General features: G+C 44.8%; 1 protein-coding gene across 1 annotated transcript in view; it reads right to left on the reverse strand.

Annotated features, from left to right (window-relative positions):
• The window catches only part of UBALD2 (UBA like domain containing 2), a 38,370-nt gene extending 14,863 nt beyond the window's left edge, over window positions 1-23,507 (reverse strand). Inside the window, exons 1-2 of the mRNA XM_077327713.1 lie at window positions 22,892-23,507; window positions 21,363-21,425 (exon numbers count right to left, since the gene is read on the reverse strand). Of these exons, the coding sequence (XP_077183828.1) occupies window positions 21,363-21,425; window positions 22,892-23,011 (183 nt within the window). The 5' untranslated portion in view covers window positions 23,012-23,507. The remainder of the gene's footprint in view (window positions 1-21,362; window positions 21,426-22,891) is intronic.
• Between the last annotated feature and the right edge of the window lie 2,506 nt (window positions 23,508-26,013).

The following is a 26,013-nucleotide window of genomic DNA, read 5'->3' on the forward strand; positions in this document are numbered from 1 at the left end:
CTGGCGCCCCCCCCCCCTTCGGGTCGGGACCCCAAGGTTGAGAACCGCTAGTGTTGAGGGAGGCATTCACTAGAAAGGTGACCACACTGAGGACGCCACTGGTACCCTCTTCATTACCCTCACTCCCATTGTAGATGGGAGTGAGTTGAACCAACTGGGAAAAGAAAACAAACTTCTCTGAGGAAGGAGCCCTGGAAAAAATTCCTTGTTCCCTCTGAGGCCTGGATTGACTACCTGAAGATTCTTCTTCAAGATCAGAGATCCTGGTACGAGGGACTAGTACTTGTTGGCACCGAACAAGCACGTGGGTTGGTCAGCAATAGTGGGTGTCTTTTCTGAGGAATGCTCTTCCACTTCCTTGTTTGGTTCCAACTGTGATGAGGGGCTGCCCAGGACCCTGACAGGAGTGGGAGTGGAGGAAGAAGCTATGCAGGCAGCGTTGGTGGGCCACAGAGAACAAGGGGTCCCAGTAAGCATGTCCCCTCTCTACACGTAAACCTTTGTGGGCAAGGGTGATCTTAGGATGGAGTGCTGGGCTCCCTGGGGTGGAACAGGAGCACTCTTGCATGGCTCTGAGATCCCATAATCTCAGTGGAGCAAGATTTTCATCTCGGAAGGGGTCTGGTGAGACAGCACCTTACCCTCTGAAGATCTCCTCTGGGTCCAAGGAGTCCCCCTGGGGGAGCCTGGCATGCCATCATAGCCTCCAAGGGCCCAACAAGTAACCAAGAAGCCATTTACACCTGAGGAGCCATTTTAATGCCTTTTAATGACACTTGTTTTGGGCTCCAGCAGTCTTCCTAAGCCACTCCGGGATAGACTCAGTGGGGAGCTCTCTCATTTCAGAGGTAAATTAATCTTTTACCTCCCTCCAGATAGAGTCTTACTGCTGGATCATTCTCTTCCACATTCCTCCATGAAAGGGGAGAGAAGAGCAAAGATAAAATTGCAAATAGCAAAGAAACAGCAGAGCCAAGAGGAGGTGTGAAAGAAGGTTTGAAGAGAGACAGGCTGGAGAGGTTAGGAAACCTCTCCTTCAGGCATAAAGCCCCTCTAGGTGAAAAGCAAGTAAAAAAGCAAACTGAGACAGGGCAGGAGTCAGAGAGTGGAAGAATTTAGTCCTGCCCTCCCCTTGAGCAATTGGTGGAAATCACTCATTCCCAGCTGCCCTCTTCTTCAGAGGGGGAAGAGCTTGCTTGTGTCTGTGGTTGATGGGGCTACATTTTCCTTATCTTACAAGGAACTGCAGAGCCAGGGGTACTTAGCAGGTTCTGCTCCTCCTTGGAGAAAAAGGGAATTGTACCATGGCAATATATGCTTCTCTAACTTAAATAATCAGCTACTGTAACATAAACTTGGGCTGTGCTGCCCTGCCTTGCCCCCTTTATAACCCTGCAACCTTTGGACTCACAAATCCCACAAGATTTGCTTTCACAGAACAATTCCCTTGGCCATATGCATTCTTCAGATCAGACCCTGCTTCATATTCCATCACTGCAAGACACAAACAGCAGGACTTTAACAGCGATGGGATGTAGTTCCTTCACTGCCTTTAAAGGTAAAGGTATCCCCTGTGCAAGCACTGGGTCATGTCTGACCCTTGGAGTGACACCCTCCAGTGTTTTCATGGCAGACTCAATACGGGGTGGTTTGCCAGGGCCTTCCTCAGTCATTACCGTTTACCCCCCAGCAAGCTGGGTACTCATTTTACCGACCTCGGAAGGATGGAAGGCTGAGTCAACCTTGAGCCGGCTGCTGGGATTGAACTCCCAGCCTCATGGACATTGCTTCAGACAGCATTTTTGCTGCTTAGTGCTCTGCGTCACAGCAAAAACACTTATCCTTTTCAACAGCTGCTTGGTTTGGCTGCTCAGATATTGTGCCAAGTGGTACTTGTTGCCTGTGAAACTTGTTTGTACTATTTGCATTCTTCCCTTTATATTTTGGTTTTTCTAGGAGCAGTCAGAAAAGCAGCCCTCCCACCCTTTCAAGGAAAGTACACTATGTTTTTAAAAAGATACATATCTGTGAAAGCTTTCCAACACATGACAAAACAATACTATTAACTGACTGAGCAGCACGCCACAAGCACAAATTGTGCTACCAGACACATGAGAAAAAGGGCACCCTCCGTATCTGAAGCAAGATGAACAGTTCATTTGTTCACGAAGCCCCCCCCCCAATCTTCCATGAATCAAAAAGGAAGGTGAGCAACCACTTGTGAGCTACCAGGTATAACTGAATATCACCCCCTATCCCAGAAAAACTGCAATGTGACCTTCCTGCACAACCGAGGTTATGATCTATTTCCAGTGTGGGTCTCCCACATACCAGATAAGTCCAAACAACTGTTTGTTTTTAGGCAGTTTACACTTGCAAGGTAATGAAAACATAGTTAAAGCATGACAAGCACAATCATGATAAGCGACAGTGAAAGGGCATCTGGAAGCAGGGAAAAGGCTACTAGATGAAACCTTTCACTTGAATAGCTGGTATTGAATCACACTTTTACAGAGCAGATCGGTTACCACTCGTGCATGCCGAGGACATTCAAAGGTTCATACTTGTAAACATATGGTAGACATCCATCAGGAAGCTTGGGCCAAGTCACAGTTCTTTGACACATGTCAACAAGTGTCCTTAAAGTCAAGCGTTCTCCCAGGGTTTACTGGAAGATGCCCCACTGCGTAAAAAGAGGCAGACATCTGCCCCACAACAAGTTAACAATGTGGCAGGTTGATTACAGGGCTACCACTTCAATATAACATGACCCCTGAATTACACAGGCATGCAAACGTTGAAGCGCAAGATGTCATGGCTAAATTCAAGAGGAAAACTACCTGGCACAGCTGGGTAACATGATCTTCTCACACCATTCATCCAGAAATTCCATGCTATAAATATTTTTATGTTACTTCTGAATACTAATTCTCACTTTTGTAACCAAGTAGTTCCCAGATGAGACATCCAAAAGTCAACTTGCCTTAGGCTAATTCTTGTACTACGTCACCATATCAAGTATGATTTATTGATGTTTCCCACGATTTTCTTTATTTTTGGTATGGACACAGGGCTTTGCAAAGCCTCTGACCACTGCAGTTTTGCGGAGGTCCCCCTGTAGCTTCGAAAGGTCCACCAGATAATCTCCAAGACCCAGAGCCAGGGTGGCACAGCAGTCGGAACAGGCTTTCTCAACCTGGGTTTCGTGAAACCCTGGGGTTTCTTGATGGCTCTGGAAGGGTTTCCTGAATGGGTGGGAGTTAGTTTTAATATCTTTAAACCACTTCTGTGGAGCAGTATAAAAAAAAGCCTAAGGACTAAATGGGAAGAGAAAGGGTGGAGCCTGTCCGTGATAAAAACTCCAAATGTCACTCCAGGGCCAAGCGGCCAACTGGGAGCCATGCGAAGCGCGGCTCCCCATTGTCTGCTTGGCCTGGCCTTGCCTGGGCCGGCTGGGGAGTTGCCGCACAGAGGAAGAAGCCTTCCCCCCATGATAAGTCCCCCGGCCGGCTTCTCCTTGCCATCGCGAAAGGGGCAGGGACGTCTTTGACGTGGTGTCCCTGCTCCTTTCCCGACCCTCACGCAGCCACCTTCCTTTCCCGTCCAGCAGCCACCGCCCAGACCCGCGCAGCTTCCCGCCGTGGCACACCATGGGAAGCCTTCGCCCCGCAAAGGCTTTGCTGGTGACAGGGCCTACCGGCCAGGCCCACACAAGCCACCCAGAGCCTCTCGCCGCAGCACCGCAGGCCCTGGGAAGCCTTCGCCCTGTGCCGGGGATGGGGCCTACCGCACAGGCCACGCGGAGCCTCCACCCGCGCCACGCCAGGCCCCGGGAAGCCTTCGCCATGCGATGGCTTTGCCAGGGAGGGGGCCTAGCGCCCTAGTGTATATATAAATTTGTTAAACATTTATTGAGTGATATCACCATATATGGTCATATAGACCTGTCCCCCCCCCCTTTCTAAAATGGCCAATGATGGGCCTGGATGGGATGGGAAGGGGAGTAGCCCCAGATGGGCATATACACAGCTATGCTTCCAAACCATATTCTACACAATCATGCCACTACTAAGGTTTCTCGAAGGCCGAAGAATGTTTCAGTAGTTTTTCAACGGTAAAAAAGTTGAGAAAGGCTGAGTTAGAGCATTGCACTAGAACCAGTGAGATCAAAGTTTAAATCTCAACTCACCATGAAACCTACTAGGTGACTTTGGGCTCTTTCAGCCTAAGTTACCTCACCAGGCTATCTAGAGCAGTGGTCCCCAACTTTTTTATCACTGGGGACCGGTCAAAGCTTGACAATTTTACTGAGGTCCGGGGAGGGGGTAGTCTTTTGCCAAGGGACGTCGCTGCCACCGCCTGAGCCCCAGCTCCACTTGCTTTCCTGCTTGCACCCCTGACTTCCTGCCACCTTCTGGGGGTGCTGCCAGCAGCAGCTGTGTAGTGCCATGCCGAGGGGGAGCCCCAGCCATGGCAGGCCCTGGAGTGCAGCAAAGGTGAGCCGGCGGCAGAGCAGCCCCCGAGGCAGCAGCCAGGGAGGAGGACAAGGAGGAGCTGCGGCCCGGTACCGACTGATCCACGGACTGATACCGGTCTCTAGACTGGAGGTTGGGGAAGACTGGTCTAGAGGATTAATTGTATGCCACCCTGAGAAAACATGAGGTAAATGTATACTAAATAAATGTATGAAGTCTAATTGCACTTATAAAACCTAGAATATTGCTTATCCACTAAGAAAGAATAGATACAGGATGAAGACTTATGCATTCAGTGACGCTTTCCAGGCTTCCACTGTATGAGAAAATCCCAGAATATATACACAGCTTAGCTTGGCAAAAGATGGGTTCTCACTGTGAAGAATTCAGGAATCACCGAACAGAGTTTAACATGGCTGTTGCATACAAATTCAATTATTCATTGCAGTCTGCACCACTTCCTATTTATCAATCTAATGGCCTCTGGCTGAAGTCCATGAATCTCTTAAGCTGGCTCACTCTACAGATTTCAACACAGCTGGGACTTAAGATACAAAACTGGGGTCCCTAACCATTTTCACCCTGTGAGAATCTTGAGAGTTCTTACACAGGTTGGTGGGCACAGATATGAAATGACATCTGCAGGAAGAAAAGCCAGTCACAAAATGGTTGCCACAACAGGCACAGCCAAGTACAAATGTCAAGAAGAGAGGTCACATGTACTGGGGTGACAACTGCTGTCAAACTAATTTTTTAAAATCTGCAAACCCAATCAGATCTTCAATAGCCAATCAGAAGCTGTACAGACAGAAACCCCTTTTGGCCCCACCCCACCCAGCACACTGGGGACCCCCTCAGAGGCCTCATCCTGCTGCATCTAGCAAAACTGACTGTAACACAGTCCCAAGTTCAACCATATATTTTTTATAGCCCGCCCTTCCCAGTTGGCTCAGGCTCTCCATTACCTACACATTAAAGCTAAGAGAAAAACTTTCCTCAGTTGTATATTCTCTCCAGCTGTTTTCTGTAAGTACTCAATTCTGCTGTCATACCACAGCATCTGTCAGATACCCATCTGCTCCTGCTCACACATTAGAGAAGTGCAAGAAAGTTTTCCTTTTGATACTGGTGGGTTTTTCCCTATTTCTCCCAACACAATAGAACAAAGCAGCTTAGTCAGTAGTTAATATATCAGACTCAGGTTCAGATCCCTCCCCATGAAGCTCAGTTGGCGACGTTTCCATGCTCAACTTAACCTATCTCACAGAATTACAGGGAGGATAAATGGAAGAGGGGAGAACCATATATGCCAATGCAAAACTAGACATGGCAGAAAAAGATGGTAAGCAATACAGACAGTTTTTCAGCACTGCTGATAAACAGGGATTTGTGCTTGTTTTCATTACATTTTAAAATTTTATATCCTGCTTTTCTCCCTAATGGTGACTCAAAGCTGCTTACAACACTGTCACCCTCTCGTACAGTTTATCCTCACTGGAATCAACCAATGGGTAGGTTAGAGATCACCTTTGAAGTTCCCATATCTGGATATGAACCTGAGTTTCCCAGATCCTAGTCAATACCAGGCTGGCAATTTCCAACAACTGTGCAAATTGACATCCTGCATTCTCAAAGGCTAATTTGCAGTTTCCATAGACGTTTTGTATGCACAAAAATGCATATATTTTAAAACGATTTTGGGTATGTTTAAATTATTTGGGAGAGAGCAGGAGCTGCAGGGAAGAAGTGGGACCTCAAGTTGTGCTATGAGCACCACCAAAATGCAAATCCCAATATAGTAAGCCATGAAAAGGTTATTTGATTGGCTCACTATTTATGCAGCCCCAGTGATACCCATAGCACTTACAGTGTAATATTATTAAGCAAAATAATCCAGGTAATAGCTCCAAGGAGCTAGCAACCTATATTTCAACACTACAGAGAGACAAAAGGGAGGGGAGGACAAAAAGGGAGAGGCAATCATAACAAGGGAATGCAGTCAGACGTACCTAGGTACATGTTTTAGCACTATGACAAGTCAGGAAAATCTGATACGTCAATCATAACAGCACAAAGAAAGCACACAAGGATTGCTCGTTCAACAGCCACACAGTACCTCCAGGACACATAAAGCGTAAAAATATCTAGAAATGTTCAAAACCTGCCAAAGCAGGTATTTTATGCTTGCATTTTTTTTCAAAACATTTAACGCTTGCAATACGCTGGGAGCTTAGACAGAATGCAAGAAAGGATGAGCTTCACAACAGTCCCCTCAGATGAGCACACATAGAGACGCCATTTCTTTTACCCGTAGCTAATTACACAGCTGGCCTTGACATATATTCCAGCAGAGCCCGGCTGGGTGGCTCAAAACTCAATAAACCAAGTAAATAAACAATAAGTCAATCATTGCATGTGCTGCAGTATTAGAGAGAAAGCAGCTGCTAATCCCCCCCCCCTCAAACTACTTCAGCTACAGGACCGTTTACACATTCTCATTTTACACACCCAACCAACTGCAGCAGAAAAACTTGGCTAAACTAGGGTTTAAGTTATAATCCCTCCTCAACCTACCTGCAAGAGAACAGCCAAATGCTTCTACAGTCAGTAAACACTTTAGACCAGAGGCATCAAATATAAGGCCAGAAGCATGGGGCCAGCTCTTACCCACCGCAAACAAGGGGCATGAGGTGGGGGGGGGGGGGAGCAGGTACACATGGGGAGGTGTGCATGGTCAAAGCTCACAAGAAATAGAAAGGAAATGGCTAGGGGGTGTGGCTAAGAAGCTGAGGCAAAATAGTGTGTGTGTGTGTGTGTGGGGGGAGAATGGAAGCAAAGGCAGAAAAAGGTGTTTTCCCCCTCCTGCCTCCTCTGACTGCAACTCAATGAGGTTTGGAGAAGCGGGAGAGCTGGCATCAAAAATTGGCTATGTATGTTTTCAAATAGTGAACATGAAGGGGGGTTGGCAAGAGCAAGTTATGTACAGTTTTGTACAGTTGTAGAGCCAAGAGGCAGCTAAGTGTTGGAGGCTTGTGCAGGATTGGCAACCTTCCTCCCTCCTCCCACAGTTCTCAGCCTGTGAGGGAAGAGAGGTCATTTTTTGTTTGTCATTTGAGTAAAAAAAAAACAATATTGTTAATTGGGCTTCTCTGTTTCCTTTATACACTTGATGGCACACAAAGCTCAGCCTGACAAAGTAACATTTTTGTCAAATCTGGCCCACCTAGCAAATGAGTTCGACACTCTTGCATTATTGCAATAGACATCTGGACACTGTAAGGTGTTACCCCAAAACTCAGTAACTTGGGGTAAAATTCATCACCTCAGAATATATATATTTTTAAATAACAAGGTTCTAGTCCTTTTGCCTTAGAAACATAGGCTCAAAAGCACACATGATCTAAAGTAGGAGAAGAGGCAAGATGTTGGCTGTAGACAGGCTTAGTAGTACTTCCAGAGAGCACATTAAATACATAATAAAAACCAAGAATCCATCAAGTACTAGGAGCTGTAAATCAAATCCTTTTAAAAGGTCATGGCCAACACTATCACTTTACCAGAAAAGAGGATGTCCCTCTCACCTCCTCTAGTGGCCTATTCCACAGCCTGGGTGCAATCCCAAGCTTTAGTGAAGGATGAAAGGGAAACCTTAAGCGGGACAACATCGGGGACAGGCCAACTTGGGGAGTACGACACATAGAGACTTTTTAAATAAATAAAATAAGAAACAGTCCTTCGGATACGTGGTGTAAGGCAGGGGTAGTCAACCTGTGGTCCAATGTTCATGGACTACAATTCCCATGAGCCACTGCCAGCAAACAGTAGCCAGCAAAAGGTTATGTTACTGTTATCTCCAAGCAGTCAGCAACCATTTGCATTCATACAGAACCTTCTTGGAGCCCATGAAGCAATCAGACCCCCATCAATCTAGCTCCATCCTACTTCCTGAAATTACTCAAGAAGCCAGTGGTGATTTGACTGAATGCAAGAATTCAACAGAAGATGACCCAAGATGGGCAATGGCCATGCCATTTGCAGTTAACCTGTGGAACTTGCTGTATTTCTGCCACCTCAGGTGTCTTCCAAATAGGATAAGACAGATCCATTAAAGTGCTATTAGCCATGACTGCCAAATGGGACCTCCATGTTTGGAAGCAGTACACCTTTGAATACCAGCTGTTGGGAATTAGCAATAGCTTCTGCTTTGACTCCTCCAGGAAGCCTTTTCCAATGACTGTGGAAGAGCCCCTGAAAGGTTTTCCAGACTTCCAGGAACAACAGAAGTGGTGACATGCCCTTTCAGGGGAATGGGCACAGACGTAAGATGCAGAAACCAGCCAATTAATTGATCATTAACTGTTTCCATTGAGGAGAGAGACTAGGGCTGTACAGCAACAGGGGAAGTAGGCTCTAGAGATGTCAGCAGACATCAAAACTTCTGGGAAAGGCTAAGTGACGCCTGGGGAGCTCTTGCATAGCCAAGAGTTCCCTAGAACCCTGGTTGGGAATCCCCATTGTGGAAAATAGGATGCTCGACTAGATGGATCATGGTCTGGCCCAGCAAGGCTCTAATGATGCCTAACAGTACCAAAGCCCTAACAACACAAGGAAGCCACCATATTGTCCAATCTGCCCCTACACCCATCAGGACAGGAATGCTCACTGACAGAAAAGCAGAGCTTCTAGGACTTCAGTGAAAAGACAGAAACTGTCCAACTAGACTTCAAGTCACCAAACAACACAGTTCGTTTCTATTCCTTTAGTAAGTTGACCCCCTCTTCAAGCAGGGGCAGCAGCACAAGAACCAAGGCTTACGGAAATGTTCCTGGCTTTTTAAAAACACGCTCTCAACCACAACGTGCCTATTTGGTTTATTATTCTTTGAAAGTTAAGAAATTACAGGGCGGAAAGCAAGCATGCATGTGCCTCCCCAAATAAACCTGGAAACCAGCCCACGCTATATACGTACAGCTCAAAAATGTAAGATTGAGTGCTAGAGGCCAGTGAGGGCCAAAAGTGTGCAAACAGAAGAAATGGCAATTTGTGGATAACTATGATCAGGTGATGTGGCAAGGAGAAAGATAGCCCAGCAGACGCAGCCAACAAGAGGCAAAGCAACCTCAGGAGTCTGCCATGGTGGAAGCACCCCCTCTTTCCCTCGGGACCAGCTCTCCAAAGCAGATCGGTCAAAAGAAGCCCCTGCTTCCCTGGATAAGTTGTGGTGCCCCCTGGTCTTAAGCAATTTATGAAAAGGAAAAAATATGAAGAGAGCAGAGAAGAAGCACTTCAGACATTCAGAAGTGAAAAGGTTATATTGCCTCAGTTCCCTAGAAGCAAATGACAGAGAGAGCCAGTGCTATAGTACAACAAGCACCAATGCTGGATGTATGTTAAAGAACCCTTTGGGGAGAGTGGTATATAAATATAAATAAATTCTTACTGAACCAAACCGCTACCACATTTTGTTCAACTGAATGCCATCCAACCATAGGCCTCAATTCTTACCATGTGGACAGATTTTATTTTATTTTTTCCTTTGGTACACCAAAAGTACAAGGCCAGCACACTAAGACTTTGATTTCAGTCTTTACTATACCAGAATCACAGAAGTAACAGTCTAAAGATACAAGTGCCTTAAAATCAAGGTGGACTTCTAAACCCTACTCTAAAATGGTCCATTAATATTATGAATGAATGAGAACTAGAAGACATTTTCCTTGGAGCTTTCACAAACTCATTGTCCCAAATATGGGTAAATAAAGAACACCTGCAGCTTACATCCCCAAAGAGCTCTCCGCTCCTCCAGCACCAACAAGCTGGTGATTCCTGGCACCAAAGAGGCCCGCCTGGCGTCAGCCAGAACCAGGGCCTTCTCCATCCTGGCTCCCACTTGGTGGAATGAGCTTCCAGACGAGATCAGAGCCCTGCAGGAACTAATACAGTTCCGCAGTGTCTGCAAAATGGAGCTCTTCTATCAAGCCTTTGGTTGAGGCAAGCAAACCACCACCAACCCAGAAGCGCCCTCCCAGTCACCAGCAATGTTCAACAGAGCCAACATAGGGCAACGCCTGATCATCCACTGAATGTTACCAAGTATTATGCTGTGGTTAAGTTGTGGAACTGTTATAAGCAGAAATTGTTGATATTTTCTAGACTGTTATGCTATGTTAAAAGTGTTACAAATTCAAACTGTTCAAACTGTTCTTGTGCTGTGTTCTATGTACTCTGAGTTGCAAACCATAACTGCACGCTACAAGCATTTACTGTAAACCATGCTAAGTGTGGAGTAGAAATGTAACAAATAAATAAATATTAGTTTTTGTTTTGAGGGGTTAGTGGAGCGCAGTCTGCCATGGTCTTTTAAATGTTTTTAGGAGTCTTTTGTATTATGGAGATATGTCTGGTATGGTTTCAATGGAGTTTTTAATACGGACAAACTGTAACCCGCCACAAGCCAATCATGAGAGTGGCAGGCAATAAGACTAAGTATAGGCTTGATAAAGGAGATGAGAACCCAGCAAATTGTCACAGGAAGTAGAAAACAGGATTGCACTTACCTGTAACTGGTGTTTATTTATTTGTACTTATTTTTATTTATACACAACACTCTCTTGCAGCTCAGGGTGGTTTATAAATGTCCCCCACTGGGACAGCATCCAGACAAGCCTTCCACTCTGGAGTCATTGTCAACCCATGACTAAAATGGTCACATGACTGATGGAGGGGTCCCCCTCCCCCTTCAATTCCACCTAAGTCCCCATTGTGCAATGTAAACAATTCGGGGGGGGGGGTAAGGTGAAGAAGGGGGAAGTGCCTGCACAGAATACAACTTGTTGAACAACTGTTACAGGTAAGTACAACCCCATTTTCATCTTTGATCTTCTGTGCATTCCCCCATCAGGATTTTGTAAAGTTATAGCCCCAGTTCTCACTTCACTGTCAGTTAAACATTGCAGGACAGCCTTGTAAACATCTGATTCCCTTCTGGCTTATACATCCAGGAGATAATTTTTTGCAAAGGTATCTACAGAGGTCTCTGCAGCTGACCGACAGATTTCTGGAAGTGGAATCCCTCTGAGGAGAGCAGCTGAAGATACATGCTCTAGTTGAATGTACCAGAGAGGGTAACCTTGCCTGTTAATTACTGAGACAATCCATTCGAAGAGGGACTGAGAAGACACTGGTCTCCCTTTATTGTGACCTACATATGAAATTAAAAGGTTAATGCATTTCCTAAATGTTTTTGTTCTCTTTAGGTAAAACAATAAGGCCCAATGATCATCCAGAGTAGGCTTGTGCGCTTCGGCTACTTGGGCGGCCATTCAAGCCCGAGGTGGCGAGCGCCGTGGCGCAGGAGGTCACACACCACCACCACTGCCAATCTTTCCCCCCCGTGCCGCAGGCCACCTCAGGCTTGAATGGCCACCAAAGCGGCCAAGACGCACAAGCCTAATCCAGAGTGTGTAGGGCCCACTCCCAGGGACGTATGGGTTAGGAAGGAAGAGAACAGTTGATACACAGCCTTGCAGTAGATGAAAACTGGATGCGACTTTAAATAAAAACTCCCAAGTGGGTTTGAGCACTGGTCTTTCAAGCAAAAACCTTTAGAAACAGAGGAGTGGGGGTTAATATGCAGAACTGTGATCTCACTCATTCTGCAAACGGAAGTTATAGCAATCAAAAAACAAACCCTTAGAGAAAGTCTAATCAACTTGTGACCAGGGTTCAAAGGTCTTCAGCATGCACTGTAAGAGCAATAATGATAGGGACCACAGAGATTAGACAAGGCTATGGAAGATACATATTCATCAAAACCCTGAGGAACTGTTTAGAAATCTATGAGAAAAGACTGTGGTGCCTCTATAGGGATACATTAAGCCAAAATGACCACCAAATGCACTTTGATGGAAGCCCTTGAGTCTTCAAAGTGTACAGATATTCTAAGGTAACAGAGCAATGACAGGAACTCATGGTTTTTCAACAGCACATAGTGGTCCTCTCCACTGACATCTCTTACAGGATCAGGGATGAACTCTTGGATAGCCCCCCCCCCCGTTGAAAAGCGTTTTCACTTTGCTTCATAAGAGTGCCTAGTGGACGCCATGCGTACATTCTTCCATTAATATCTTGGTCAGCAGGGGAAACAAGCAGAAGTCAGCACCTTTGCAGGTAAACTGGAAGGCATCCCCTACAGACAGATGATTCTCCCCACCAAGAGGCAGAAACATTGAGCCTTCTTGTTGTTTCAGATGACAAAGAGATACACAGGGGGACGCCCTATAGAGAGAAAATGGGCTGAATACCTGTGAAGCACCATTTGGAGTTCACTATATGCTGAGGATCTCTGCCCACAATTTGTGCCACCCAACAATGGGGATGGCCTGAAGACAAACACCATGTCTCAAGACCCAGAACCATGTTTCTGACATTTCTGTATTTTACAATCTGGATCCTGTCCCTTCCTGCCTGTTCACACAGAACATGACAGAGACATTACCTGTTTGTATCAAGACAGATTTTCCCCAAACAATATCTGAAAGGGAGTTAAATACAAATCTGAGGACATTGATATGGAATTGCTTCTCATCTGCTCTGCAGCTAGGTCCCCACAATGGCCTCCCTAATCCTGTAAAGAGGTGTCAGTGGAGAGGACCACTATGTGCTGTTGGAAAACCAAAAGGGAAACCCTGGCACAAATTAGCACCCTGCACCAACCAAGAGAGGACTTTTAATAATCTGCCTAGGAATGGACATAAATTGGTGGGAAGACTGTGTATGTAACTTGAACTTTGAGAGGAACCAAGTCTGTAATGCTCTCATTAGAAGTCTAGCCATTGTCAAGGTCAATAATCCCAGTAGTCTCCAGCTCAATTGTGTTCTTGTGAAAGTGAAAAGGGACCCACTAGTATTTAATTATACTGATCCTGTTAGCTGGGAGGTAGGCCCTAACCACTAAGGAATCTAGAGATGCCCCAATGAACTGAATGTTCTAGACTTTAATTACAGTAAGTCCACCTGGACAGTGACAGGTTCTCATTGCAAGAGCTATATCGCCAGATAACAACTTCCTTGAATCTACAGCCAAGAGCCATTCATCAAGTTATGGGAATACACAGTATCCTTGAAGGCGTGAAAAGATCACCACAGGAGCCATGCATTTGGTAAACACCCTGGAGCAGTTGGCAATCCAAAAATCAAAACACAGTACTGATAAACCTTCCCTTTGTAATGGAAATAGAGGTATCTCTTGTAGTCTATGTGAATTCTAGTGTGAAAGTAGATCAATAACAACAAACTAAACGTGTTTTAGTAAGTGCAAAACAGACGCTAGTAAAACTATATTAAATTTTGTTGACTACAAATAGTTGTTTAACCTTCTGAGATTTAAAATCAGATAGGAACCACCACCCTTTTTTCTATCAGATTTTTTTTGGAATAAAATTCAGGCAATGAGCTTGGGTCCAGACTGTGTCCTTCTGTAGAAGGGTCACAAGTTGAGGATGTACCTCAGGTAAGTGATTATCTATCACTTGTGAAATTGACTGAACAGGTGATCAGGCCACAATACAAAGGACCTAGTTATCATTAGTAATGTCCTGCCAGTGTTTGAGGAATGGGCATAGCCTAACCTACAAACAGGCTTAAAACTGTCAAAGTCAGTTTGGATTGATACCCTTGAGAGTCCCTGGATGAGAAAGGTTGTTGCCCCGTCTTCTGTCTGGGGCCACATCTCCAGTACACAAACGAAGAAGCCACTGTACGTGCACCATTTGGTGACACTGACTGTTCAAAATAGAGAAATGAGTATGCCAAGGTTGTATCCCCCCCCCCCCCGTTTAACTTGTATACTGAAATCATTATGAGAGAGATTGAACTCAAAGAATCAAACATTGGAATTAAGATTGGCGGAAGGAATATGCTGATAACACTACCCTGTCAGAAACTAAGGAAGTCTTTAAAAAGTTGATTACAAGGGTCAATTAAGTAAGTAAGAAATTTGGCCTTGTCTTAAATACTAATAGGACAAAAATATATGTCCTGCAAAAAACATGCATATCACAATAACAACTGATGAAGATATCTAATGGGTTCAAGAATTCATTTTTCTTGGATCACAAATTGATGTGAGTGGCGATTGCAGTATGGAAATAAAACGTCGAATTGCTCTGGGTCACTCAGCAATGATGAGCTTGAACTGAACATGGAAAATCACAGACATAAGCCTGACTACCAAATGTAGGTTAGCTAGATTTATCATATTTCCAATAACCACTTATGGCTGTGAAGTTGATGATGAAAAATCGGACAAGAGAAGAATCTATTCATTTGAACTCTGCTGTTGGAGATGGCCTCTACAAGTTCCTTGGACAGCAAAAGTCACAAACAAGGAAATACTACAGCACATAAAGTCTGATATACCTAAAACTCTGGCTCGCTTCCTTTGGCCATATCATGCAATCCAACTCAATGGAGAAAGCAATTATGCTAGTATTGGTTAGTGGAAAAAGGAAACCGGGCCGACAAAGAACATGGTGGTTAGACATGACCAAAATGGACACCGGCCAGAACTTTGCACAGCTGAGGGAGGCAGTGCGGGATTGGACTAGACTGAATGGATGACAACAACATCTCCCAACTGATGACTAGTAAGAAGAAGACCTCAAAACAGGATACTGGAATCTGGATGGTCCTTACAGATGTTGATCTCTGTGTGTAGGGTATTATTGCTTGACTAAGAGAAAGCTGATTGACTCTCAGAGATCTAGCCATTTGGCAGTTTTTCTTGATCTGAGCCACCATGTCATCAGCAATCTTAGAAAACAGGGCTGTTTCTTCAAAGGAACTATCTTGAATTTGGTCTCTGCAGGGAGCTCTGTAGAATCCAGTCAAGAATGGCAGCTAATTACAACACAGGACACAATGGTCCTGATGGCTGATCTGCTATTCTGGTAATCCGACAGCTTCCAACTGTAGAACTCTGACTAGATTCCTGTATTGTGGTTAAAGAGTTCCAGGTAGGAAGACACTTTCTGCCATAATACCAGCTGATATGCTGCCATTATGGCCTACTAGTACTTTGAAATTCTAAATGTTAAGGGCAACGACTAGCAAGTTTTATGGCCTAAGGAGTCCGGTTTTCTTCCCAACTTGTCTGTAGGAACAGCATGGTACAATCTCTCCCTTGTCTGTAGCTCCTCAGCTATCAGTGACGATGGTGGTAGAGTAGTTGAGAATCCTCTTGTTTAACCCCCTGTGAAAGTTTCCAGTGTGTCTAGAGGTAGCGGCAGCAGGCTCTCTCTCCCTCATCAGAGTCAACTGCAAGCACTTTAGAATGTGGGTGGGGGTGGACAAAGATGCAGACTGACATGGGGGGCAGAACAGTCCCAGATCACTGTACTTTGGAGGTAGAGGGCAGTCAGGCCCATCCTGTATGTAACATGGGGACATATTGTTGGGGTTTGGCTGCTATGGGAGTAAAAGATATAGGCGACGCCAACAGGGAAAATGTTCTAGATCCATAGAAGCTGCTTTTGGATCCACAGAAGAAACTGGATCTGAGGCAATGTCTCCTTCAAGGATAGAATGTGGAGGTGAGATCAAATATGATGACAGGGCATTTGGTACACTTTTTTTTGCACCATAATCCCCTTGGGGGCAACAGGAAGCCCTTAGAAGACTGAGGCAGGGTGCTAAGGAAGACATTTGGCCTCAAAACAGTCTGCAGAGATCAAATGACATCTTTACTTTTCTTTAAGACTACTATAGTAGGAAGATATTCACCTTCAAAAATGGACCTCTTCTTTCTCTTTTCCTTCCAAGGAGATCAAGGAAGCAAAGAAGCCATCTGGCTTAAAGACTCTTCTCTGATGGTGGCAAAAAAGGAACTGAAGGGGAAGAGGTGCCCCCAGTCGATCATGTGACTGTTTTAAGCACAAAAGGAAACAGCTCACAACAATGCCGTCAAGTTGAGTTTTTCTACTTTAGAATGAACCTCACCAAGGAAAGCCTGCCAGGCTGCAGTTCCAATGGGGGACTGCACAGAAGATGAACCTAGTTTCAGCTCCAGGAGGCACCATTCTGCTTCCCACCAGTGCCCACCTGAATGAACTCACTCTCATTTCATGCTAATTATCCAAGCTCATTTCTATTTTGTTCTCCAGGGATGAACATGTATGATTGTCCATTCAGTTGAATTAAGAGCCCACTCCAATGAAGCAAAAAAGAAAGCCCTCTCTCTCAAGAACCATGAGCCCTCACTTGAAAAATTAGGAACATCTGAACAAGAAACAACAAACTTGCACACTGTTTTTTACACATATAGAAAGAAGGCAAACTGAAATCAATATTTTGTAATAAAGTACTACCTGTGCATTTAGTGCATGTTATTAATGTCCTATGCAACTTGGCACAGGTCAAATGGAAAGTTACGAGTACTGCTTCGTACTTTGTAAAACAGGAAGAACTCCAGTTATTTAAGAATAAATAATTAACGTATAGCCTCCTAGGAGGTAAGGGCTCTCATGGTAAATCAATATTACGTATGAAGTACATCCTACACACTTCAAGACAGAAATATCCAAAGTGCAAGTGGGAAACTTTCCATGGCAACTTAAAATCACCTTGATTTAAACATTAATCTTCCCTTCTTCTATTTGCTTCTATTTACATATCATTTTACTCCATAAGTCCATAAACACAACCAAATACATTAAGACCAAGGATGCTAACACTGTGTTGTCTTCCCCTCCCTTCTCCAGGCTATGTATTAAATTACATATAAGAAGATCTGTGTGATCTAAATGAACATGATATCTCTCTGCTGTTGAAGCAATGCAGAGGTTGCCCTAGATGCTGCCTGGATGCCTGATCAACTAGGGCTTATATTTAAGCTGTTCTGAGATTCTTACAGGAACACTGCAATAGAAATATTAATAAAAAAGGATATCAACAATTCTGTCACCTGGTACATAGTATTAAGATTACCGCTCGTACATCACTAGCTAGGTATGATAATCACCTTGTACAGGAGGTTAAAGTCAAAGGCAACCTGACTCAAAGTACCAGGAAGAGTGAGGCATAAGAGCAAGCAGAAATGAGAAAGTTCCACACACCCAGAGCTTAAAATTCAGAAGTGCAACACAGGAGCCTGAAAAAGTATTGGGGAACTCTGGATGAATAATAATGGGCAAACATGGAATAGTGACACACAGCAAATCATGTCTCGAACACCAGTTTCCTGATTAATGTGTAAGTGGTTATAAAAAGATCGGGGGAAGAGGGGGGAGAAGAATGGCTGAAGATAGCCTTGCAAAGTAGACAGGATATCCTTTGTTTGCAATCTCTATTAAACTGCCCCTAGCGAATGCAGAAACTGTAAACCCCTTAATGCTTGGCAGTTGGGAGAAACATTCCAGAGCATGCAAGAACGGGCTCTGCTGTCTCCTGAACAGTTATGATGCAGTTACATTTGGCTTAAATCTGCATGTCAGAAACAGTTTTATGAATAACGGGAGAGCCCCGTCAACTTGCAACTTGCATGCTAATGGGGGAAGCAAGACATTTTAAAATGCCAGACAGGACTCTTTTCTCAGAGTGCTGGATTTATTTAATTTTGTTTTAAGATGCCTACAGGTCCCAGTTACCATTGGTGATATCCTTAAGCACACCCACCCACAAGCATGTAAGAATGAGACAAAAAGAGGCCAGAAGTGGATTTGCTGGCAGTGTGTACAGAAGGGCACAAGGCACCAAGGACTGGATATAAAACAGATTAAATGGGCTAAGCTTCCCATAGCAGCAACTAGACTCTCCTGCTATGTGTTAAGCATTTCAAACACCTTGAATCAAGCCTGAAATCCCGCTTTGCTTCTTTTTTACTCCCTTGCGGAGCTTGAGAAGGGATTGCACAAGATCAAAGGGTCATGAATATTCTGGGCTTGGATGTTATTAACCAAGGCCTATCAAGTTCACCAAAACATCACCTAGTAAACCACTACAAGATGGATTATCTTCACCACTGCTGACGCCATCTCCAAATATGACCCTCTCCCTTGATGGAGGAGTTCTAGCAGCTGATTAAGCAGCATGGTTGGATGGAATAGGCTAGCTATGGTTCTTGTATGTTTCTTTTCCCAAATGCAAAGTTCTACTATTGGATTCAGGAAATCAGTACATGAATTATGAAGGCATAAATCACAGTGTGTTATTGCAGAGCTGGATTTTTTTTTTACAAAACAGTAACTGAGACAGTTATAAGACTGGGACAGATGCTTAGGAAAAGAACACGGATGATATGCCTGGGGACTGGAATGCACTGCAGCCAAAAGGTTTTTATTGCCCTCAACAGCAGATAGTAATTCTGCAACAGATACCCCATTTGGCAGAACTCAACAGCAAAGGGTTCCTGAGGTGTTAAGAGTGATCAGAAGATGTGAAAGTTTAGAAGGTCTTGAAAAGCTGGCTGACCTCAGCCTAGTGATGGGCTAAAATGTCTTGCCAGTCAAATGTGAAGCTAGTCAAGGGCACTGCTGGTTTTCAGGCAAACTTGGGAGATCTACTTTCACATTCAGCTTTAAAAGAGCAGGCTTTAATTAGTTCTCTGGACACAGGGAAACTCTTCCAAACATGTAGGGGAATATGAATCTGGAGCCCAGCTCTGCAATCCCATGCAAATAATTGCTTCACTCACCTCTTGAATATCCTTGCTTATCTAAAATAACCAAATCTCCAAAATGATTCTTATGTGGGGACAAACACATGAACATCTGATTTCATGGAATACTGATATAATACAATGCTAACGATAAACAAGCCAACAAAAAATACACTTACAAAGACAAGGAAATTTCCTAATCACAGGATGAAAAGAAAAACAGACTAGTTTTCCAGAGAAAACAATGTTAGAGCAGAAAGCTAATATACACCACTTCCAAAGGGAAAAATGTTCATTATGTTTTTAAATGGCAAAAGTTTGCAATATAGTATAAAGCCTGATTTAGAGGAATCAAACAAAACACTCTTCAACCTGAAGTTCTTTGCCCACAACATGCAGGAGAAATATTCAAAAAGGAAGAACTCCCCTTTTTTGGGTAGCAAAGACACCGATTTTGGCAACACAAAAATTACTGTACACACAAGTATATAAATACTGGATAGCACAAAGAGCTTTATAACATTTTCTTTCCTGTAACATTTTAATAAAGCAAGTTATGCCTACTATACAGACAGACGAAGAGTCACACAGTCCGTGTTTATTATTAGGCTCCCTAATCAACTAAAGTCGATTTCATGTGACAGTCTTTTTACTTCCTATATGAATGGAAATGTGCACTTGCGTGGAAGTTACATCTATTTTCCCATGTGACACACACTCCAGTTTTTACTCATCGGTATGTGCATTTCTACTCTTCATGAGTGCATAAAAGAAAGCATGCATGAAGCAACCTTGATTTTAAGGCAAAGCCCTGGAAGAGATACAGCGATCTTTTTCTCCTGCTAAGATTAGCCGAGGGCCGTTTAGAAAACCCCTCAGAGTAAAAAGTAGGAAGTACTTTCTTAGCAGTACCCCTCAAGTTTCAGAACATGTTTTCCAGTGAAATCTATCAATATTCATTCTTATGTGGCCATGTGCAGCATGTATATGTTTAACTAAGCATTTCATGGTGTTTTATTACCATATATGGTTAGCTATTGTTACAGCTTGATGTTCTCTTCCATATAAACTAGCAAGTGGCCCTTTTTACAGTCTTTCAAGCCACCTTGAAAAGGGGACACACTCCTTTTTAATAAATAAATGCAACAAAAGATAGAGCTTAACTCGTGGGTAGTCTGAGTAAATTCAGAATTACACTGTCACACAGCTAGAATACAAATACACAGTTCAAGCTCAATTAGACACTGGAAAGCATTAACAATTTTTAAAATATCAGCTACATTAAAATGGAAAACTAGTTTTTTTATTCCTCAGAGTAGTAGAAAAGTCTGTCTCAACTATTTAACCGGCATACATTAAAATTCCATGCAGTAGTTCATCCCCAGACCCTTTTCCTTTTTCCTTCAGGACCCGATATAGGCTCAACAATGGCCAAGCACAGAAAAAGAATAGCTGCATTTTAGCTGCTTGCTGGTATTTCACTGTAACACAGCCCCCCTCCCCCCCCAAAAAAACTCTTTCCTTTGCTCTGCCAAAGAAACTTGCCCTCAGCCAAGGTCAAGTAAAGTTTTGCTCAAGTTTAGATCAAAGGGGAAGGAGAGAGGAGGGGAGAGAAGAACCCTGAACCTTGTCTGAATTTGTTGTTCTTCTCAACCCTGCTGGTTTGTGAGTTATTAAAAGGCACTAAAATAGCTAGAGCAATCCATGTAAGCAATGAAAGGGAGGAGGAAGGTGGGGGGGGGGGAGAAAAAAGAACTCCCTGTTTCCTGGCAGACATTTTGGTTCTTGTTTACATTTGCAGTCTGTGTGTTTCTCTTGTTGCAGAGCAATATGGCTGTCTGAAGAGCTGACAGCTCTGAATTCACAACCACTTCTGGCTGCAACCTCCGGTTCTCCTCCCAATATCAAAGGTTGTGTTTAAAACAACATTGCTCACACAGGACAAAGAATTCCTCCCTCCTCCTTATATTTATTAGACGTTAAGAAGCAGTAGCCTTTGACAACTCCAGAGGTTATTCAGCGTGGTCTCTGATTTGGTGTTTGGAAGTTATTTCCTGAGGGGGCCTTTGTCAAGCCAAGGGAAGAGCACTGCAGATGGGACATGTTCAAAAATGCAAGGCATATCCAAGGTGTTAAGGAGAGAGATTCACTCTGAGGCAAAATTTCACTTCAGCCCACAGGAAGCAAAGATACTGTAAAGAACAGCATGAACCTGCGAAGTTTCAGCTACTTACCATTTGATGATGGTGGTGGGTGCTGGGAATGTTGGTTTCTTGAAAAAAAGCACTCAAAGCAGTCTATGTTTAAAAAAAACACACACATAAGCCTACTATTAGAACAAGGGGGGAACAACTCAATGGGGACAGTTATGTTAAGAGTGCAAGATTACCAAACTTATTTTACAGGGCAATTGAGGAGGGGAAAGCAGGCCTAAATCACCTACTCATCCCCCCTCCCCAAACCATTCTAAGTAGACAGGAGAACCAAACCATCTAAACACACATACAGAGGTCTGTTTAGCTCTTTGCATTCCCCTCCGTGTTCCCCACCACCACCCAATTTTGGCTTATGAAATGTTGCTTTCCAATCTCTTTGGGGACTAGGGGGAGAGAAGGGGGTTTGTTGTTTTTTTAATGCTACCCAGGCCAATCCAAAAGAAATGCAGCTCACACACACTGCCCTCACCTCCACTGGAGAGAAACTCAACATCCTAAACACAATTCTCCAGACTCAGATTTAGGAAGCAACTGGAGAATAGCTGTTTGCAAATCAACCAATACCCAAGGATTCATTTATTTTTTTAAAAATTCTGACAGGGAAGGTTTATAGCGGATTACACAAAAAGAAAGTGGACAAAGACACTTATTTGTAGGTCAAGAGGGTTGGCTGGAACCAGTATTTCCCTGCCCCGGCTTTATTAACCAAAAAACCCAAAGGAACACGAACTCAAAACGGGGTGGCTGTGGACGAGGAAGAGGATTTGGCCACGCACGTTAAACACCCTCCGCCGTGATTACAGCACATGTGAGCCATTTCCATGCGTAGGCAACACACACCGTGTGCTAGAGAGCTACTAAGAAAGCCTGGCTCCCAAATGGGTCCCCAGTTGAAGGCGGGGGGGGGGGAAGCGAGTCCCCCCCCCCACCCCCAGGCTGAGTGTCCCACACAACCAAATAAATAAAAGACCGGGGGAGGGGAACGATAGCAAAGAAAAACAGATCGTCCCTCTTTCTTAACTACCGGGCGGCCTAACGTTGGCCTCTCTCTTCTGAATTCTTTCCTGAGTTTTCCCTCCGACCCAAGGAATGCTTCGCCCTCACACAGACACATCCCCAAGCTATTCCAGATCTGCTTTCTGCTATGCAGTTTTAGGAACATCAGCGTGGTCTCCCCTCTCCTGGCTCCTTCTCCCACGACCAGCAGCAACAAGAGATTAGTCAACACGGCAAGGCCCAGCGCGTTCCCGGCCCCGGCAGCCAGGAGGAGGCGATTGTTCTTCGAATTCCTTTGATGGATTGTTGATATGCCTGGGAACAGCCATGGACGGAGGTGCGCCCTCCCGCGTGCTCCACAGCCCCGGGGGGTTAGGGGACAATATATCGTCTAAGGCGATGCATACCCAGGGGGCTCCTACCGAGCGCCCATTCCCATAACTACTTCCAAAGCTAAGGCAGAAGCAGGAAATGGGGGTGGGAACGCTCTCCCCCTTTCCCTTCTCCCGGCATGGGGCGGGGGGGGGGGCGCCCGGTCGGCCGCAACGCACCTCGAATTGCCAGTGGGCCGCCTGCAGCAGCTGCTTCGCTTGATCCGCCGCACAGCCCGCAGCCAGCACGAACTGGTTGATCATGACCTGATGCCGGAGCTCCTCCATATTCACCGACATGGCGAGAAAAGCGAAACCACAACAAGGAAGGAAGGGAGGAGGAGAGCCAGACGCACTCGCTGTGGCCGAGGCAGTATGCGGGGGGGGGGGGGGGGGGGGGGAGGAGGGAGAAATCCACAAAGGGATCCTTCTCCTCTGCTACCCCAAAAAAGTGAATGCCTCTCTCGCGATCAGAAGCTTCCGGCTGGCACCCCCGGTCGGCTCACGCCAAGTCGACCGCCTCGGCCTTCTCGCTTTCTTCAATCAGCACGAACAAGGCTGTGTTGATATGCCCCCCCCCCCCTCACCCCTCGCGTAGCTCCTCGGCAGCCGAACACGCCACAAACAACAGCATCCAGGGGAGGAGCATGTGGGGAGACGGGGAGTGGGCAGGGGGGAAGCCGGAGGTGGCTCAACGCTCAAGACGGCGCTTCTGGAGCCCGCTGATTGGCCGCCCGAGAGTTCTCTGCGAGGATGAACGTTCGATTCGAATCTTCCAGGCGGTGGATGTTTCTCTTTCTTCTGCCCACCCCCTTTTTTCCTATAGCGCCGACTTCATTGGGCGGAGTAAGCCATCGGGCTTCTTTCCTATTGGCTAGAGGCTATGTTTTGGCTGAGGAAAAGGCTCGCGATTGGTTCATTTCTTCTCGTAAGGGAGGGGTAAACCTATGCTCTTGTTTGAACTGGAAATTCTATCTCCTTTGTTGATTGGCTGTTTTCCTCCCCCTCCCATTATTTTTCCTCCGGTTCTAAAAAAAAAAAAAAAGTGTCGTTTGTAAAAGCGAAGTTCATTGACGAGCTTCGCTGTAACCAACATGCTCAGCTGGATAAACAAGGAGCAGCTGTGAATCATTTCCGATTAAAAGGCTGGTCATCCTGAAAACTACAGTTATCAACTCGTACGAATATATTACATACGAATAATAAATAATATATATTATAATAGTAATATGATATAATAATAATATATATAATGCACATAGCCGTTGTCTGAAATACTGCTCAGAAGAATCGTATATTAGGAATGTTATTTCTTGCCGTTTAATTGAGAGTCGTTTTTGCTGATTTCACGAGAGCCCGCGTTCCGGGTAGGACAATCTTGGGGGGGGGGGGGGGGATGCATGCTTATAAATAGCTAAACCACCATCTTTGTTTGGGTTTGATTCGATTTTGTGAATGAAGCTTTCTGTGGTCTTCAATGAAAGGATATGAACAGTGCTTCCTTGAAGCTTCCCTGCCCTTTCCACTTGCGGCAACCAACTGACATTTTCAGATAATGTCCGATTGTCTCTTTACCTCCACTGCCATGGATTGAGAGGGGCGACAGGTTGCAAAATGACATGCCAGGTTTAGGGGATAGATTGCATATCACTTAGCTTCTTTTTGTAATTTAAATCCTATTTTGTACTTCAGTTGCCACCTGTGATTATGCATACATATATTGATGTCACTTGCGGAGTTTGCATTTTTTACTTGCCCCACCACCCCCACATTCCACCTCTCACATCAGTGTTTCAAAACCCAGTCCTCAATGGGTCCAGTTCTGGTGTGCGCATTGCACAAGGCATGATGACAGGTATGCCTGGAGGTGAATACAGATAATTGAAAATACAGCTACCATTTGACAAAAGCCTTGTGGAAAACAGCCCTCTGTTCTGAAGCCAATTTGTGGCCTGATGCTGGATTTCCTAAGCATGTTAGAGTGTCCTGCATGGTGTCATGGTTAAAGAGCGGCACACTTGGATCCCCACTCCTCCACCTGCAGCCAGCTGGGCAACCTTGGGATGTTCACAGTTATCTTAGAGCTCTCAGAGCAGTTCTCTAAGAGCTCTGTCAGCCTCACCTACCTCAAAGGGTGTCTGTTGTGGGGACAGAAGGGTAGCTGATTGTAAGCTGCTTAGAGATTCCTTTAGGTAGTAAAAAAGGTACAAAATACAGCTGTTCTTGTTGATGCTTAAATATGCTTTTGAACTTTTTCTTTTTGTCACCTGTTAAGTCAGGATAAGAACTGCCTTGCTGCATCAGCCCAATGTCTGTGTAGCCCAGCTTTATATTTCTGACAGCAGTTAGCCATTCAAATTACTTTTAAAAAAATTGCAGCACACTAAATTGGTGTTTCCAGTAACCTTCCAATCACACATTCATCCCCCCCCTCCAATTTCTTTCCTAGGTAATAACTATTTATTCATGCCCCATCATTTTATATGTAAAGCTGAGTGGGGTGGTGTCCCAGTATTTGTCCCAATTTTATTTACCATTTTGTTGCCTGTTTGCCCAGTTTGCAAGAATCCCTTTGGAAAACCTCTTCACAGTCTTGCTGCTATTCCAGTATCCCCAAGATCTTGTTCACTCACACTGCTACCCAGATGTCTATCTCCCATCCAGTATGCATGCTTCTCATTTTTGTGACCAAGATGTTGAACTCTGTGAAAGGTGTTCAAAGGCAATGTGGTGCCCATGAGCGCCATAATGGGAAGCCCTAGCCTAGTTGTTAATTCCTGGTGTCCCAGCAAGGAGAAAACCAAGAAGATCAAAGTTGTGCATGCAACATAGCCCAGTCCACAGCAGCATGTTGCAGTGGCCCATGGGTAGGAGGTGCCAAGTTATTGGCTTGAACAGGCAACAAGGCAGAAAGAAGAAAAAACAGCCTTGAGGCACACAGATCTCCACCAGCCTATTTGTTTGCTTCCCACTGGGCCCTTTTGTGCACTTCCCACCTGGCCCTTTTAATTTCAATTTTTTCCTACAATTCTCATCCGGAAAGGTGGTTTAGGTCACCAGAGCCACCCTTTGGAAAAGTTTAGGAAGCATCAACTGCCCTGGTACTCACTCCAAATAATGCAACTAAATATAACGGGAAAGAGGAATGGAATCTACACTGCAGCCAATGAAAGTGTAATATGCTACAGACTGATTTATGGAAGTCAATTTAAGCATCATATGTGAATGTGCCTGTAGTAATAAGTGTCTACACTGCCCGAAGGAAGCGCGCCTAGCCTCGACCAGGGCCAGGGCTTTTTCGG

This window comes from Paroedura picta, chromosome 3 (genome assembly GCF_049243985.1).
Source record: "Paroedura picta isolate Pp20150507F chromosome 3, Ppicta_v3.0, whole genome shotgun sequence".
NCBI classification, from domain to species: domain Eukaryota; kingdom Metazoa; phylum Chordata; class Lepidosauria; order Squamata; family Gekkonidae; genus Paroedura; species Paroedura picta.